This window comes from Cyprinodon tularosa, unplaced genomic scaffold (genome assembly GCF_016077235.1).
Source record: "Cyprinodon tularosa strain WSP-4 unplaced genomic scaffold, ASM1607723v1 ctg255, whole genome shotgun sequence".
NCBI classification, from domain to species: Eukaryota; Metazoa; Chordata; class Actinopteri; order Cyprinodontiformes; family Cyprinodontidae; genus Cyprinodon; species Cyprinodon tularosa.
In genome coordinates, this window is record NW_024038948.1 from 614,970 (window position 1) to 633,422 (window position 18,453).

At 40.1% G+C, this 18,453-nt stretch overlaps 1 protein-coding gene across 1 annotated transcript; it reads right to left on the minus strand.

The window, feature by feature from the left end:
* Positions 1 to 647: 647 nt before the first annotated feature.
* Positions 648 to 12,539, minus strand: LOC119785667. The gene is made up of 2 exons (XM_038288422.1): positions 12,382 to 12,539; positions 648 to 1,361 (listed from the first exon to the last, which is right to left on the minus strand). The coding sequence occupies exon 2, from the start codon at positions 1,359 to 1,361 to the stop codon at positions 648 to 650; it is 714 nt and encodes a 237-aa protein (XP_038144350.1). The 5' UTR covers positions 12,382 to 12,539.
* Between the last annotated feature and the right edge of the window lie 5,914 nt (positions 12,540 to 18,453).

Genomic DNA, 18,453 nt, shown 5'->3' on the forward strand with positions numbered 1-18,453 from the left:
TAGGATTTGCCTATCTTATTTAACACCCCCCTCAATGCTAATGCTATTCACAAAGATCTGGATGAGTGGAGGCTATAACCTGTCTAAAGTTACTTTTAATCTTCTAAGCCAGTCTGTTCTTTTTAATTGTTCATTTAGTTTACTGTTTTTATTAAACGTACAACACAATATATATTTAAATTAAATAATTTGTGGATTATCCTTTGAAGCAACAATAACTCTAACTTTTATATAGCTGCCTTATGTGATCGAGACTGGATATCACGGGAATGATAACAGCGGAAGATCATTAACTTAGACTTAGACTTCCTTTATTGTCATTGCACAAAGAAACACAAGGTGAATCTTGACAACGAAATGTCGGTTATTGGCTACCAGTGTAATAGAGCTAAGATCTTATTCCTGCACAATAAATATGTTTTCTATAACTAAGAGCTAGCTATATACAGGGTAAAGAAGTATATTTATACATATATATTGCACTGAGTTATTGAAGAAGAAACATCAATAAATATTGCACTGAGTTATTGCAAAAAGAAACATTAAGTTGAAGATAAAACTAAACTAAGGTGCATGTATTGTCCATGTCCATGGGGGGTGGTTTTATTGTGTGTGTGTGGGGTGGGGTGGGGGCTGGTGGATGAGTGTTATGTGGCGTTAAGAGTGTGATGGCCAGGGGGAAGAAACTGTTCAGTAGTCTGGTCCTTCTGCAGAAGATGCTGCGGAACCTTCTGCCGGACGCCAGGGGGAAAAACAGTCCATGGTTGGGGTGGTTGGGGTCGGTGAGGATCTGGGGAGCGCCTGTCCGTGATGTTCTTGATGCAGGGGAGCGGCGCCCCGGTGATCTTCTCCCCTGTCCTCAACACCCTCTGTAGAGACTTCCAGTCAGAGGCCCTGCAGCTCCCAGACCAGATGGAGATGTAGCTGGTCAGAGGGCTCTCGATGGTCCCTCTGTAGAAGGTTTGAAGGATGGGGGGCGGGAGGGATGCTCTCTTCATCCGACTCAGGAAGTGCAGGCGCTGTTGGCCCTTCTTCATCAGTGAGAAGATGTGGGGTGACCAGCTGAGGTTGTCAGTGATGTGCACCCCTAGGAACTTGGTGCTGCTGACGACCTCCACAGCTGAGTCGTTGATGAGGAGGGGTGTGTGGGTGGGTCTGGATTTCCTGAAGTCGATGATAATCTCCTTGGTCTTTTTGACGTTCAGGATCAGGTTGTTCCCTCTGCACCAGTCCACCAGATGCCGCACCTCCTCCCTGTAGGCCGCCTCGTTGTTGTCCCGGATGAGGTCAACTACTGTGGTGTCGTCCGCGTACTTCAGGATGTGGTTGGACCTGAGGCGTGGACGGCAGTCGTTGGTCATCTGGGTGAACAGCAGGGGGCTCAGGACACAGCCCTGGGGGGTGCCGGTGTGCAGGGTGATGACGTCGGAGGTGTTGTTCCCCACTCTGACAGCCTGGGTTCTGTCAGTGAGGAAGTCCAGCAGCCAGTTGCAGAGGGGGGTGTTTATTAAGCAGGTGGAACAGCTGTAGTATGCTTCTATTCCTCATAACTACAGATTCAACTCAGTAGGAGGGTAAGCTTATTGTTTTTGCTGTGCTTTTTTGAACTGCATCATTATGACGACTGAGGGTTTCATTTATTTGACACAAAAATATGGAAAACATGAGCAGAGAAGAGCTAACCTCTGTTTTCTTTTTTGTTCTTTTGTTTTTCCCTCATCCACACCATTTTTCATCTCTCTTCAATCTATAATGCAGTGTACAACCAAGCCAACAAGAGGGAGGGGGGTTAAAACCCTGAGGGATGCTTTCCAACAGATGAAAAGTAATTCAGGGATGGGCCATTTGGCTTGAAGTAGAGATGCTTTTCCTCTACAATGAGTTGAGTCCGTAAAGGTGACAGAAATCCAATGTAAGATCAATAAAGTTGAGTTTTTTTATTCATTTATTTTTTTTCATTTATTTTTCTGCGGGCAGTGATTCATTTAATATGCTGATACCTAATTGCGCCTGCCAAACAGAATTACATAATGTTGTGGGCAACCTTCCAATGATGGTACGCCTGTGGCTACAACGCCTGTAAGTAATTGAGGCCTATGAGTCATCTACTCTTTATTATGTCGATGGTTTCAAAAATAAAAGCAGCAAAACAGCAAATGTCCCAGGCAAAATAATGCCGTAGTTTTTTATAAAAAAAAAAAAAAGTAGATTTAGGGGTTAATAGTACTAGCATCTACTACTGTAGTAATAGATAATCTACTAGTAATAGTTAATAGTAGAAATAAATAGTATATCAAACCATGTCAGGTGAGTCTTTAAAAAATCCACAAAAACTTGTAGAAGTTTCATACCACAAGTAGTTTTTAAACCTAGAAAGATTTGTGTGCTCATCAGCCTAATCTTCAGCCTGAGCATGCTCCTCCACAGACTCCCCATGCTGTGGAAGACGTCCTGCCTCGTTCCTGTGCCAAGGACGTCGCGCCCTAGCGACCCTCAGGACTACAGACCGGTAGCACTGACGTCCCATATCATGAAGACCTTTGAGAGGCTAGTCCTGGAGCAGCTAAGGCCCATGGTCAGGCCCTTCACTGATCCACTACAGTTCGCCTACCAGCCCCGCCTGGGAGTTGAGGACAGCATCATCTTCCTGCTGAATAGTCTACAATCATCTGGACAAGCTGGCGAGCACAGTGAGAATCATGTTCTTTGATTTCTCCAGTGCCTTCAAGCCCCCATTGTGTCCTGGATTGTTGATTACCTGACGGGCAGACCACAGTATGTACGCCTACAAACCTGTGTGTCTGACAGGGTGGTCAGCAACACTGGGGCGCCTCAGGGGACTGTCCTCTCCCCCTTCCTCTTCACCCTTTTCACCTCAGACTGCAACTATTGCTCTGAGTCCTGCCACCTTCAGAAGTTTTCTGATGACTCAGCAATTGTTGGCTGAATTGAGAAGGGTGAGGAGAGTGAACACAGGACCGTGGTGGGCAACTTTGTCACTTGGAGTGAGCTGAACCACCTACAGTTCAACGTGACAAAGACTAAGGAGCTAATAGTGGATCTGAGGAGGACAAAAACACCTGTGACACCTGTTTCCATCCAGGGAGTTCCTGTTGACACTGTGGAGGAGTATAAGTACCTGGGAGTGTACTTTAACAATAAGTTGGACTGGACTAGAAACACAAAAAGGGCCAAAGCCGACTATTCTTCCTGAGGAGGCTGAAGTCCTTTAACATCTGTGGGGCGATGCTGAGGATGTTTTATGGGTCTGTTGTTGCTAGCACGCTTTTCTTCACTGTCACATGCTGGGGCAGTGGGTTGAGTGTCGCTGAAAACAACAGACTGAACAAACTGATCAGGAGGGCAGTAGGGGAGCAGCTGGACACTCTGACCACCGTGGCAGAGAGGAGGATGCTGTCCAGGTTTCAGTCCATCTTAGACAATGGCTGCGTCTCAATTCGCAGGCTGCGTACTTGATAGTACGCATTTTGAGGCCGGTGACGTCACAATGCTGCGCGGAGGCCGTCCCATTTGGCAAAAATTCTGAGGACGCTTAAAATGCAGCCTCAAAATGCGTTCTCCTTTTCCCCGAATTCTGAGGATGCATCGCTACCATCCTTAGTGGCCTCGCCTCCCACTAGATTTCCCGAGGTGCTTTGCGCGCTTCTTTTTTTTTTTTTTTTTTTTGTAGTTGAAGAAGAAGAAGAAGAAGAAAGTCGGATTTTCTTCAAGTTACGGACAACCGAAAGCAGCAGCAGCGCCGACAGTAGTGGGGAGAACACCTTTAAATGTAAGTAGTTTTTTTTTTTTTTTTTTTATTAACATCTATTAAAATACATGACGGTAACGGAGCCACCGGAATGTGTAGGAGCAGATAAAGCTAAAGCTTAGAGCTAACCTGTTGATACGTGATGTTCATCAACAATTAAAAGCCTTCATACAAATGTCACTATTTTTTATTTTAACCTACATCTTACTGTACTGATAGCCGTATCCCTCACTAATCAGATAATTTTATTCCCAAACAGTTTATTACAAAGGATTAGAGCTGTTAAAGCTTAATGCAGCTGAAGAAATAACATTAGTCCAGCTGTACTGGGCTGTTAATACTGCAAACATTTTGTTTTAATACTCAATAACCTATAGTTTATTTCCAGTACAGTATAATAAGGTTTAAAGTATAATTCGCTTGAAGAACAATACAGGCGTAATTATACAGAACAGTCATTTTGCCTGTTGAATTAACAGAAATATGCTTTACATGTCATTTTGTTCCAGGGAGCAGACAGAGGAGTGGATAAAATGACCACCTTATCATCGGGGCCAAAGATACTGCTGCAGGCGGATGGAGGGAAGAGTTGAGGCAGAATTCCATCTACATGTTGCATTTCTATGTAAAAGTCACACAAGTTAAAAGAAGTCCTGTTCAAACACCAACGTACAAATATAATCTTTTGATCACATCAAATGATGCTCAGATGCCACTTTTTGTAAATCTCCTATTTGTGATAGAAGTGATCCTTGTGTGGGACAACTTAAAAAAAAAATACAAAGTATGTTCAGGTTTGGATAATGTAATGAAACACACACACCCCTATATATATATATATATATATATATATATATATATATATATATATATATATATATATATATATATATATATAATGTATGTATGTGTGTGTGTAGGGAAATTACATCTTTCATTTATTATATTCATGTTAATTTCCACTTTGAGTAAGCTTGAAAAAGTAATCTCCAGGTTACCATTCCAAAGTCTTTTTCTGTAGAATTTCATCAATCCATCCAAATCATGAAACCTTCCTTTTTTCTAGCTTTAAAGATGTTTCTTTAAAGCTAGAAAAAAGGAATGTTTCTACAGAAAATAGCATCTGTTGATACCAATTGTTTTCCTCTACTTTAGGAAAGAAAAGATCCAGGGCAGCAGGTAGCCTACTGCTGCCACCTGGCCCTGGTTTGTCCTCATGGATGAGGTATTAGGACAGAGGCCCTCTGTTGCCCCACCTGTCCTAATTGCCTCCATCCCTGAGGACACACCAGGGCTAGATGCTGCAGAGGCTGAGCAGCATCAGGGTGAAGATGAGGAAGAGAATGAGGATGAGAGAGGAGGGAAAGGATGAAGAGAAGAAGAAGGAGTGAGGAGTTGGTGGATTTAATCAGGGAGGATATCAGATGGCAGAGGGAGGCGGGAAAGGATGGACAGATTATTTCATTTATTGGAGAGGATGGTGGACAGATGTTATTATTTTTTTGGTGTTTTTTTTTTTTAACAAGTTGAAGTTCTGTGTTGCTGTTATTAAATTAAATTATTAAATTGTTTATAAAAGTTTTTGCTGTCGGTGTGTTCTTAAAGTCTTTTAACCTTTTTACATGATCTGTTTCATCACTTCTTTACAATTTAAGCAAACTTAGAACAACTTCTCAGTGACAGTTTATTTTTAGAGAAGCAAGTATTTACAATAAACTATTAAACATTTTTAACTATTGACATTAGATTTTAAAATTAACTACTACAACTATTTACAGAAGATATACAGTAAATATTACTAAAGAACATATATATACAATTGTGACTGAGCAGGAGTCCCTGGTGGTGCTGCTGGACTGGATGCGATGCCACACAGATGACCTTGGAGTCTTCTGACTGCGAGTGGGACATCATCTGGGGGGTGGGGGTGCCTCTCTCCACTGCTGATCCAATCGATGGCTGCCATGTTACTAAAAATGTTCAAAAAGACGCAGAAAATAATGACTTTACTAAAACTGTTTTTATAACCCTAAAATAAGAACTGCTAAAATGTGATTCTACTTGCCATCTAAATGCAACGGTGGTCAGGTAGACCCTCCTCCAGGGCAGACACCTCGGCAGACAGCGTGTCCCTCCATGGAGCACCACTGACTGCCTCCAACACGTTCTCCCCCTCCTCATCCTCTGGCATGTCGTCCTGCTCTTCATCCTCTGGGGCTCTTATGACCTGTAGAAAAAAAAAGACAAAAATATTTATTTTTATTCAGTCATCTATCTTTTTTTCCTGATCTTTATTACATGATTTATTAGAAATTAAATTTTACTTCATCTAGATCCACTATATATATATATATATATATATAACTGCAAAAAAAATCAGGCAGTAAGGGGATAACAATTTAGACAAAAATGATTTATTTCTCAACAGTTTGGCTTCTCAACACAACATTAGTAATGGTGGAAGTAGTTATTCAAGTCAGTTATTTACAGGGTTTGTACACATTTAACTATTCAATTCAAATTACTAAAGTTACAAACAAATCACAAACTTACAAATAAATATAAAACTTGATATTTAAACATATTCATCAATCTGCTGACAAGCGTTTATTTAATAGCTGGTATATTCTGATCATGAGCAGGCCCCTGTGGGTTAGAATAATAGCAGGTAGATCTTACCTCTCCACTGAGCACTGCCAGCCTGAGAAAAATCCGTCGCAGGTTTTGCTGCCGCCGAAGCCGTCAAAGCGACTCTCCTCCTCCAATAACAAGTAAATAAAAAAAATAAAAATGTCCATATCTATTTTTCCGTATTTCTCGAGCTGTCGGATTTTGTTTCGCGCTGTGTTTGGGGTAAACGTGATGACGTCGTGTCGCAATCAGGAAGTGCTCCAAAGGCTAGACCGTCCCATTTACCAACGGCTGAGGATCCTCCGGAGCAGCCTACCAAGTCTGGGTCCTCCGGAGGCTAGGTAGGCTGCGTCCTCAGAAGTACGCAGCCTGCGAATTGAGACGCAGCCAATGACTCACATCCTCTCCATGACACACTGGTCCAGCAGACGAGCTCCCTCAGCAGAAGACTCCTCCTACCCAGATGCACCACAGAGCGCCACAGGAAATCATTCCTACCTGTGGTCATCCATATAATCATTTTGTTCAATTGGAATCCTTTGTCTGTATTTATATAGTGTGTTTATGCTTCTGGGAATCCTGAGCATTTGTGAAAGCTGTATATGCATTTATTTCTATGGAGATTCTTTGAGCTCCAAAAAGTACACTGGAACGATGCAAAAATTATATACAAGACTGTAATAACTAACATAAAAATGTGTGTGGGACCAATAGGTTTACTGAAATATAAGCTGAATATATTGTTTGACATAGAGAATGGGAAGAGCTGAATAAACTTTTTTTCTTTCAAATACATTAGAGAAAAAATCCCTTCAAAAAGAATACTGCATGTTATATTTCTGACAAGAACTAAGGATTAACAATGCAGGCAGGCATGACCATTTATAGGAAAGAACATTTTATATAATAAATAACTATTCCCTGTGATTATCTGTAAAAACATTATTCAGAGACAACTTAAAGTTGTCCTTTTAAAAGATTCTCTCACCTGCAGGATCCCTACAGACACCATTAGGCTTCTTGGCTGTTCCTTTTTTTTTCTTTTTCTGGAACACTGAAAATCATTTAATATAATATAATATAATTCATATAATTTACTTTTGATTCAGTTATATTTCTGAATTGTAATAGCGTGTTACAAACAATCAAAAAAATAGTTGTAAGGGATCGGATTTTTTTATGTCTTTTTTTATCCATCTCAATGTGTTTCCAATAAAAGTCAAGTTCCAAATGAGCAGCCACTGTGCTTCGCATGGAAACAGTCCTTCTGGGATTGAGGTAGAGTTCAGGAAAAGTGGCCGGAGCCAAATCTAATTTAGATCAATCAGGCAGCCTGCTCTTTCCCTACCAAACCTGATTTATCTTCCATTAAATACACTATATTGCCAAAAGTATTTGCTCACCTGCCTTGACTCACATATGAGCTTAAGTGACATCCCGTTCCTAATCCATAGGGTTCAATATGACGTCGGTCCACCCTTTGCAGCTAGAACAGCTTCAACTCTTCTGGGAAGGCTGTCCACAAGGTTTAGGAGTGTGTTTATGGGAATTTTTGACCATTCTTCCAGAAGCGCATTTGTGAGGTCGCACACTGATGTTGGACGAGAAGGCCTGGCTCTCAGTCTCCGCTCTAATTCATCCCAAAGGTGTTCTATCGGGTTGAGGTCAGGACTCTGTGCAGGCCAGTCAAGTTCATCCACACCAGACTCTGTCATCCATGTCTTTATGGACCTTGCTTTGTGCACTGGTGCACAGTCATGTTGGAAGAGGAAGGGGCCAGCTCCAAACTGTTCCCACAAAGTTGGGAGCATGGAATTGTCCAAAATGTCTTGGTATGCTGAAGCATTCAGAGTTCCTTTCACTGGAACTAAGGGGCCAAGCCCAGCTCCTGAAAAACAACCCCACACCATAATCCCCCCTCCACCAAACTTTACACTTGGCACAATGCAGTCAGACAAGTACCGTTCTCCTGGCAACCGCCAAACCCAGACCCGTCCATCAGATTGCCAGATGGAGAAGCGCGATTCGTCACTCCAGAGAACGCGTCTCCACTGCTCTAGAGTCCAGTGGCGGCGGGCTTTACACCACCGCATCCGACGCTTTGCATTGCACTTGGTGATGTATGGCTTGGATGCAGCTGCTCGACCATGGAAACCCATTCCATGAAGCTCTCTGCGCACTGTTCTTGAGCTAATCTGAAGGCCACATGAAGTTTGGAGGTCTGTAGTGATTGACTCTGCAGAAAGTTGGCGACCTCTTCGCACTATGCGCGTCAGCATCCGCTGACCCCGCTCCGTCAGTTTACGTGGCCTACCACTTCGTGGCTGAGTTGCTGTCGTTCCCAAACACTTCCATTTTCTTATAATACAGCTGACAGTTGACTGTGGAATATTTAGGAGCGAGGAAATTTCACGACTGGATTTGTTGCACAGGTGGCATCCTATCACAGTTCCACGCTGGAATTCACTGAGCTCCTGAGAGCGACCCATTCTTTCACAAATGTTTGTAAAAACAGTCTGCATGCCTAGGTGCTTGAATTTATACACCTGTGGCCATGGAAGTGATTGGAACACCTGATTCCAATAATTTGGATGGGTGAGCAAATACTTTTGGCAATATAGTGTATATCTACGTTAGCTTTAAGTGCTTTGTGCTGCTTATGTAAGGATCCATCCATCCATCTTCTCCTGCTCATTCAATCAGGGTCGGGGGCAGTGCTTATGCCCAGCAGTCTATGGACAAAAAGCAGGGTACACGCTGGACATTTAGATAACAAAAATTGTGTGCCTGGAAAAATAATACTTGTTTTACTGATTAAATAAAAAATGCCTAAACTCTGCATTTTTACTGAGTAAAATTGGGACAGCTCTCATTCTATTTCTTAGCTATAGTTTTTAGGCCATGATCAAATCAGTGCTTCTTTTTGTGGTGTGAAGTTGGTTTAATTGTAGTGCAGAACTGCTTTTTAATGATACTTCAGTTTCTGGAAAGTATTTGAAATGTCAAAACTATTAAGTTGTTTTTTTTTGTTTGTTTTTTACATAGACCTAACAAGAAATTATTTATCCACATAAAGTCTTGTGAGTGTAAACTAGTGGATCATGCACAGGTCCTTCTAACTGGATGCATATTGGTAAATCTTGGTCTGGGTGACTTCATCATTGTTGCGCAAAGTTTTGTTTTCTGACCTTTTACCGGTTGTGGAATTTTCCACCAAATCAAACTAAGGCAGATATTTTAGTCAGGGTTCATTTGTTTTGGTCATGTGTAATTTTCATTTCTCTGAGATAGCAGAGAATGTTGCATTGGTCTTATGACAGCCCTTAAGCTTTCCCAAAATAAATCATATCAACTACTTACAATTCATGCACCATTTTTTTATTACTTTTTATATTTGAAACCAACGATAAAAATACAACCTGGTCAGTGACTATGCAAATTTCCTTTCATCTGGTCATTGCAACCACAAAACCAGCTTAAATCGGAGGCAACTAGACTTTCACTTTGTTTTTCTGAGGATGTTGTGACACTAATCCAGTATTTTTTATTCATTCTGTCGGCTCACAATCGAGCAGTCGTTAATTGTGAAGTGCTGGTTTTCTTAAGCAGCACTTAAACCCATCATCCCAAGCACATTCCAAGTCAGATGCAAATTGAAGACCCACCCACTGTTCACCTGGGGTGCTGTCGTGCTGTTATGTTTGCTATATATATGGTTCATATTGTTTGGGTGAGCTTGTATAACATTTTTGGGATGAGTTTCAGGACGAAAATTTAGATAGCTGGAGGCTGAAAATACAATTGTCACCCTTTGTTCCGTGATCTCTTTATTCTTTTAACAAAGATGGCTTCCTGCACCCCTCTTTTAAATAATTTGTGCTTTCTGTCCAAAATCTTAACATTTTGGTCATCAAAGTTGTGTATTTTACTCTTCAGGTCCAAGTGTACTATTAAATCTTACCCAGAGCTGCTAGGTCTTCTGCACTATCTCACGTATTTTTGCAGTTGTTGTTTGGTTTCTCCAATATAAGAGTTCGAATAGACCTCACTATCAGCTGTCCCCAAAGACATGTCAGTAAACCGAGTACACGTCCTCCCCACCCCATCCTGCTGGCGAGCCAATGGATCTCAGTGCAGGCCAGGTACCACAACAAACACCAGTCCTCAAAGCGGGCACCACATCAGTCCAGAACCAAGGCCCAACCCCCAATAGGAACCCCACCCATCATATTATATTAAAAAAGTGTGTTGATTGTTTTTTTTTTTTTTTTTTTTTAATATGGCCTGTATTTACATATAGCAATTTTAAGTCAGGAGACTTTACCTTAACTCTGCCCCTTTTTCTGCCTATAGCCAGCTCTGGGTGGATTTACTGTTAGTAACCTCCATATTCTTTATTTAACCTTCAACGTGATCTTGTCTGCATTTGGGCCTGACTGTATGTGAAACTGTTGAATTTCTATATTAGTTATTTAAGTGTTAGACACTCATACTTGTCAGTCCCTACTGGTAATGTTTTTGATTGTACAATGATAAACATGGTGCTAAATTTGATCAGCTTTTGAGCTTGTTTCTCTGCAGTTCATGCCCCAAAACTCTTCTCTGATCCTTTGAATCACTGTTGTTCATCATGGAGTTATTGACAGAGAAGTCTAAACTCCCACACATTTCCGTTTCTTAAGCTGGAAAGGGAAGCAGATTTAAGTCTAGCAAATAATGGAAAATGTGGGTTGAAACATGAGTAGGCAGGAAAGCCAGGAGGGGGGTCTTCAACAGACGAATGAAGAGCTTTGTACATGATTTAATCATTTCAACTCCCTTCTTATTCCCCCTCTTATCAGACCATCTTATGTAGGAGAAGCAGCAGGAATAAGAATACACACGTGTCTGTGGGTGTTTGTACAGAAGTGCCTGTCTTGTGAGTGCCAGCCAGGTCTGCTTCAGTATATTTATAGTTCTCATTAGCCACATCCTGCTGGAGCCAAGGTCACAGCCGAGTGAGTGGGAACTGTAAGGGAGAGACATTTTTTCTCACATAGGCAAACACACACTCTCCACTTTGCATTGCAGATATAGGGGCTGCTGAATAAAGCCATTTCAGATACAGGAAACAATATGTACAGTACAACAAAATACATTAGTTGGAAAATAACTCTTAAATTATTATTATTGCATTCATATTTAAAAGCCGTTTGGGATTTTCACCAATACACATTTTCCAAGCTCATCATCTGTCAGCAGGTCTTTTTGATAAATGGAAGCACAGAGTGGTGCAGCAGGTGGCCCGTGGGTGTGCAGACTGGAGCCACTCAATACCATACCCCAAGGGGTAAAATGAATTGTATGCAACTGGTAAGGGGTGAAACTACAGAGAGGTTGTAAAGTCTGTTTTCTCCAAAGAACCTGTTACAACATGGGGCTGCTGATAAATACCAATATAGGGCTGACAAAAAATGCCAACAGGGATATATCATCAGCTACATGTTGCAATAGGTTTTCTAAAGAACCTGTTATGTATGTTACAGTGATCAAAATACCACAAAATTTTTACAACATCACCTATTTGAACAATCTTAATTTTTCACACCCAGTCAATACGTAGATTAAATTAATTAAGTTCAAATAAATAAATAAATGTATATATATATATATATATATATATATATATATATATATATATATATATATATATATATATATATATATATATATATATATATATATATATATATATATATATATAAAGTAGCTTTTTTCTGTTTTCAAAATTAATTGTCTTTTGAAATCTAAATGTTACATGAACTCAGGTTTTGGTCTATTAAATCTTAAATATTAAGGCCTGATTAAAAGAGCTGATAAGCTGAAAAAATTTGAAAAAGTAAAAAAACCTTTAACAGGTAAAACAAATAGTTGTATTGGTAAAGACATATTTTGAATCTGGAGTCTCTGAACTTGAGACCTCAATCTCTGCCAAGTCTTACCTACACATTCCAACTGCCGCTTCATCTATATCTACCTCTGTCAATCTTCTCCGTCTCTCCAGGCCTCCTCAACAGCCATCAGCATCCAAGTCTCTTCTTTATAAGCCATCTTATCAGGGTCAGGTTCCTGCTTCCAAACAACTGCATCCTATCTTGGCCCCTTCACTGCCCTGGTCTACCTCCTACTCTATTCAGACCCCTTCCTCCTTCATCTTCCAATCCTTCTCCAGTGCCATGCCCCAGAGGAAAGACATATCTATTATCATAAATCTGCCCTTGCTGTCAGCATTATAAATTTTCAGGTCTATGTCTTCTGCTGGGGTCTGAGGAGGAAAACCATTTATGTTTATTCATGTAAACAAACTCTAATTGTGTCTCTGTGAGTCTCTCCAGATTGAAAGCATAGTTTAATTTATTCCTCCATAGAGGAAATTTGTCTCATCTGCAAAAAGCTGAAAGTGAGAAGAGGAAAAAAACTTAACCAATTATTCATATTTTTCCTGACTATATAAACTCCAGTTTACCAGCTTCAAATATCAACATGTAATTTCTTAAGAGGTCTTGAACACCCACCAATGAACCATTTCATTATGCCAGTTGCCATGGTGATTGATGAAAACACCAACCTTATTCTCCCAGACTCAATATAATTTCTCAAAAATGATTCATTCATAATTGCATTAGGCTTCTGGAGTGTACAGAGTCAGAACTACTGTAGTCTGTAATATCTGGGTGGTGGGGTAATACCATCCGGATGGATGGATGGGTAAATGAGACAGTAGTCTAAGCAGATGCCCAGACTTCCTGATCAACACATATCTCCTCCAGCTGCTCTGGGGGGACCCAGAGGCGACACCAGGCCAGCTCAGAGACATAGTCCCTCCAGCGTGTCTTGGGCCTTCCATGAAGACTCCTCCCAATAGGACATGCCTGGAACACCTCCCAATGGAGGCGACAGGAGGCATCCAGAAAAGACAGTAATTCTACTTTGTACGACATTTCAGAAATTACAAGATGGATTGTCCAAGAAATGCAGAGAAAGATGGATCTCATCTTGTTTTTTGTTAAACTCTTTATGGTAAAAAAACAAAAAAAGAGTAACTTTACAGAAACATTTTTAAAAGCACTGTGAGATTCCTTAAAGTGATTTGAACTTACAAGGCATGTTTTATGAACCCCTGATGATAGCCCATTAAATGAAAATATAAGTGATAGATTTGTCAGAGCTTTTTATAGCTCCACAGAAACAACCCTGCTAATCCATAATCCAAAAGGTAATTTACAAAATGAGGCATGCATAGATTGTTGATTGAACAAAAATTTAAAATAATTTAAACACAGTATTGGTGGCAAGGTCATCGGAAAAAAAAGAAGTTAAATCAAGAGGAATCTAACTTGACCTGATGCAAGTCATTTAAGATATTGAGGCTCACAATCCATCCATCCATTTTCTGTCACGCTTATCCCTGCTGGGGTCGCAATGGGTGCTGGTGCTTTTCTCCCGCTGTCAATGGGCAAGAGGTGCGGTACACCCGATCTTTCACGGGGCATGACCATTATTGTTGCACACATTTACACCTAACAGTGAGAGAAACCAATCAACCTAACAGTCATGTTTTTGGACTGTAGGAGGAAGCAGGAGTACCCAGAGAGAACCCACACATGCACAGGGAGAACATGCAAACTCTATGCAGGAAACTCCATGCAAACTCCTGGGCTGGGAATTGAACCTGGAATCTTCCTGCTTCAAGGCAGCAGTGCAAACCAATTTACCACTGTGCAGACCGCATTGAAGCTCACCTTCATAATATGGATCGTATATTCGGAAGAAGAGGAGTGTTCTGGAGATTTTATCTAGAAAGTTAATTGACTTCTGGTTTAAATGATGTAATTTCAATAATGGCCCACAATGGGGAAATGCACCATCTGCATTTTGACCCATGCCCTTGGGGAGCAGTAGGCTGCCATTATGCGATGCCCAGGGAGCAGTGTGGGGTTTAAGGTTTGTCTCAGAAACCAGAGTGCAACTTGCAACTTTCTCAGAGCACAAGTGCGCTGCTCTAACCCACTAGGCCAACACACCCAAGATGATGATTTATTATGAGTTTCTTTGATTGACTCTATTGTTACAATAAATTTTATAATAATTATGTGAATACATGAATGTATAATATTGCTGCTTATTGCTGTTATCAAGTTGAATTTAGTGTGATAATAAAACTATTATTTATAGTGTTCAAATGGTTGGAGTGGGTGGCTTTTGTTTGCATTTTTCCGTATATCTTTAAGTGCTGTTGTACATATTGTATACGCCTAACTCCACTACCTAAATAATAAAAACCTCACTAGTTCCTGAATTGCAGCCAGCTTTGTTTCTTGTCCCTCATTACTGAACAAACTGATGCCTCTGACTTCAGTAAACAAGTTTGTCCAGACACACTTGGACCAATCCATTTACCAGTGGTGAAAGATAAGAATCAAAGGTGCTCGCTGAAGTTCAGGAAGTACTGGTGTTGAGCACGTAGCCCACATCGCACTGGTTTAACCAGTCAAAAGTACCATTCCCCTTATCTCCACTGCAAAAAATTTAATCTTAATTTTTTCTTTAAAAAGGTGCATTTTGTCTTGAATTGAGGAGGTAAGTGAGACATTTTGCCAATGGAACAAGACAATTTACATTTAAAATAAGAAAAAAACATTTGCATTGTCTTATTTCAAGTGCATATTGTCTAATTGTCTTATTTTAAGAGTAAACACACTCATTCCATTGGCAGATCATCTTGTTTACCTACTGAAATTAAGGGTAAATACACTTAATTTAAGAAAATGTTACTTTTTTCTAGATCGTTTTTGCAGTGTCTGATTGATCTTTTTTGTAAGTTTTTGTGATTGGTTGATTTATGTTTTTGGTCTGTGGTGGTTTACACATATTATTTGAACACAATCTGTGTGGTGTTTGTAATAAGCCTAATGTAGGCCACAAACTGAAACACATTCATCAGCTAATAAAATTGGTTTTAAATAGATATTGCTGTATAACTTCACCAGATTTGAACTTCATCATGTGCCATGAAGTTATTGAGTGTATGAGAGAAACATTTGGATATCTGTAGCTCTAAACACAGCTTTGACCCAAATAAATCATGCCATATATTGACTTTTATCAATAATTATTGATAAAAGTCAATATATGGCAAACTGATCATCAACTACTACCAAACAACTTTAGATGCTAAAACTGAAATAAAAGGTGATCCAGCTTTTAAGCTTATGTTTTTAATCAAGCAGTTGTTTTGTTACCTTAGAAAAAGCAGGCTGCTCTTGCTGAAACAGCAAAAGTCAGCAGGAAAGGGAAGACATGTTTTTCCCTTCAAACAAACTCTGTATACTGAAGACCATGAACCTAAAGGAGAATCATAGTGGTGAAAATTGTTTGCAAAATGCATAACAATGATAACCATTACTCATTATTCAGACTCTGTACTGTGATATATATAATTAGGAATGTTTCTAAAATAAACAGTATGAAACATTTGATAACAATATAATCTGTTTTTCTTTTCTTTCTTTGTTGTTCTTTTTGAGGTAACAGTGTTTGGTTAGTGTTTGGCCTCCATAGCACTACCCACCAAAGAGGAAACACAGATGGTCCTAGTTCCTGTAATTAATACTCACACAACGCAAAACAAAAAATAAACAAGGAAACTGACCATTTACAGGCATCCTGTACACAAGGCATTAAATGTTCCTATTGTTACTACTTACTTAGTGACTATTATATGATTTGGTCTCCTAAAGATGTTTCATGTTCTTTATTCATGAAAACAATTCCCTACAGTAGCTTCAATCAATGGTTTTGGTCATTTTCAGTGCAAAGTTCTCATCATTTCTGTCCATCGGACAGTTTCAATTGAGAATGTGCAGCTTTTTATACCTCTGTAATCTTGTTAAATGGTTTGGCACAACACACTGCTTCCTGGTGTTTTGAAAATCCAGATGGGGCCACTGTATAACAAAACTGCTGACTCATGCATTCAAACTCCTTCACTGTTTAGTTGGCGATTTAAAAGCCTTTGACTTGATACTTAGAAATATTTCCAGTTAACATTTGTTATCTCCACTTCAAATCATTTACAATTTAAACATTAACTTTATTGTTTACTTTTGCAATCTTAAATCAGTTGCATTTAAAGGCAACTTGTCAATGTCTTTTTTTTTTCTTTGATAATTACATTTTCTTAAAAATGGTATGTATTAAAACATGGAGTTCACACAGCAGCATAATCATAGTCATGCATTCCATTGTACAGAGTGTTTAAAACATTGTAACTGCCATGATCTCAAATCATGCAACATGATGCCTCTCGTGTTGCATGATTTGAGATCAAGCGAGATAAGAGAAAAAAAGTTTATTGTATTTTGTTGTGAATGTTCATGCATGCAGAAAAAAAAACTGGCCACAGGCAGATCAAGGGAAGATCCGCCAACAGACGATGACTTAACCGAGTGGATGCATGCTCTGAGGAGATTGGAGGCAGGAAGAAACATTCCAGGATGTGACCAAAATCTGCAGCTGCTAAAAATCCAGTGAGAGAAGACAGGCACAGGCAGTGTACTCTGACTCTCGAGCACCGTCTCCATTCCTTAACCACTCTTAGTATGCAAATGTTTTCCTTTTAAATTCAATTCAATTCAATTCAGTTTATTTATATAGCGCCAAATTCACAACACATGTCATCTCAAGGCACTTTACAGTTCAACCAGATCATACAGTCAAATTGATACAAAGTTTTCTATCTAAGGAAAACCAGTTGATTGCATTGACTCATTGACTCAAATACAATCCCTCACACTAAGCATGCTTGTAGCGACAGTGGAGAGGAAAAACTCCCTTTTAACAGGAAGAAACCTCCAGCAGAACCAGGCTCAGTGTGAGCGGCCATCTGCTGAGGCCGACTGGGGTTCAAGGAGACAGAAGCAGAGATACAAAAAGCAGCTGTAAAAGGCGGCCCCGTCCAGGAAACACACAGCCAGGCAGACGAGCTCCAAGGCAGCTCCCATGCCAGAGGACGAAGAGAGCACATCCACTCAGTCACGGTCAGAGAAACAGGACCACACTGGAAAACAGGCCGATCTCCAACATCTATTAACAAGGGTGTTGATAGAAGCAGCACAGCTGATGTTTTTATTCCAGGATGACGTCACAGCCAAACAGGAACAGACGAGGCAAAGCTACTCTGAGGAAAAGCAGAGAGAGCAGAAGGTTAGAGATTGAACTAACAGATTCTGCAGAATAGAAGAACAGAGAGAGAATGAAGCAGAATGATGAAATGGGGGTCCCTATGTCCTCCAAAAGTCTAAGCCTATAGCAGCATAACTATAGAGATAGCTCAGGATAACCTGAGCCACCCTAACTATAAGCTTTATCAAAAATGAAAGTTTTAAGCCTAGCCTTAAAAGTAGACAGGGTGTCTGCCTCACGGACTAAAACTGGTAGTTGGTTCCACAGGAGAGGAGCCTGATGACTAAAAGATCTGCCTCCCATTCTACTTTTAGAAATTCTAGGAACCACTAGTAAACCTGCAGATTGAGAGCGAAGTGCTCTGTTAGGAACATAAGGAACAATCAGATCTCTGATATAAGATGGAGCTTGGCCATTTAAGGCTTTATATGTGAGAAGGAGGATTTTAAATTCTATTCTTGATTTAACAGGAAGCCAATGAAGAGAAGCCAGGATAGGAGAGATATGATCTCTCTTTTTTATTTTCATTAGAACTCTGGCTGCAGCATTTTGGATCAGCTGAAGGCTTTTAACTACAGTTTGTGGACTTCCTGATAGTAAAGAATTACAATAGTCCAGCCTTGAAGTAACAAATGCATGGACTAGTTTCTCAGCATCACCCCTGGACAGGATATTTCTAATTTTTGCAATGTTCCTCAGATGAAAGAAGGAAATTCTAGAAACCTCTTTGATATGGGATTTAAATGACAGGTCCTGATCAAAAATAACACCAAGATTTTTTACTTTATTATCTGAAATCAGTTTAATCCCATCCAAATGAAGTGACTGGC

Coding starts and splice junctions, on each gene's coding strand:
- LOC119785667 (XM_038288422.1), bottom strand. CDS start 1,361: ATGACCAACGACTGCCGTCCACGCCTCAGGTCCAACCACATCCTGAAG.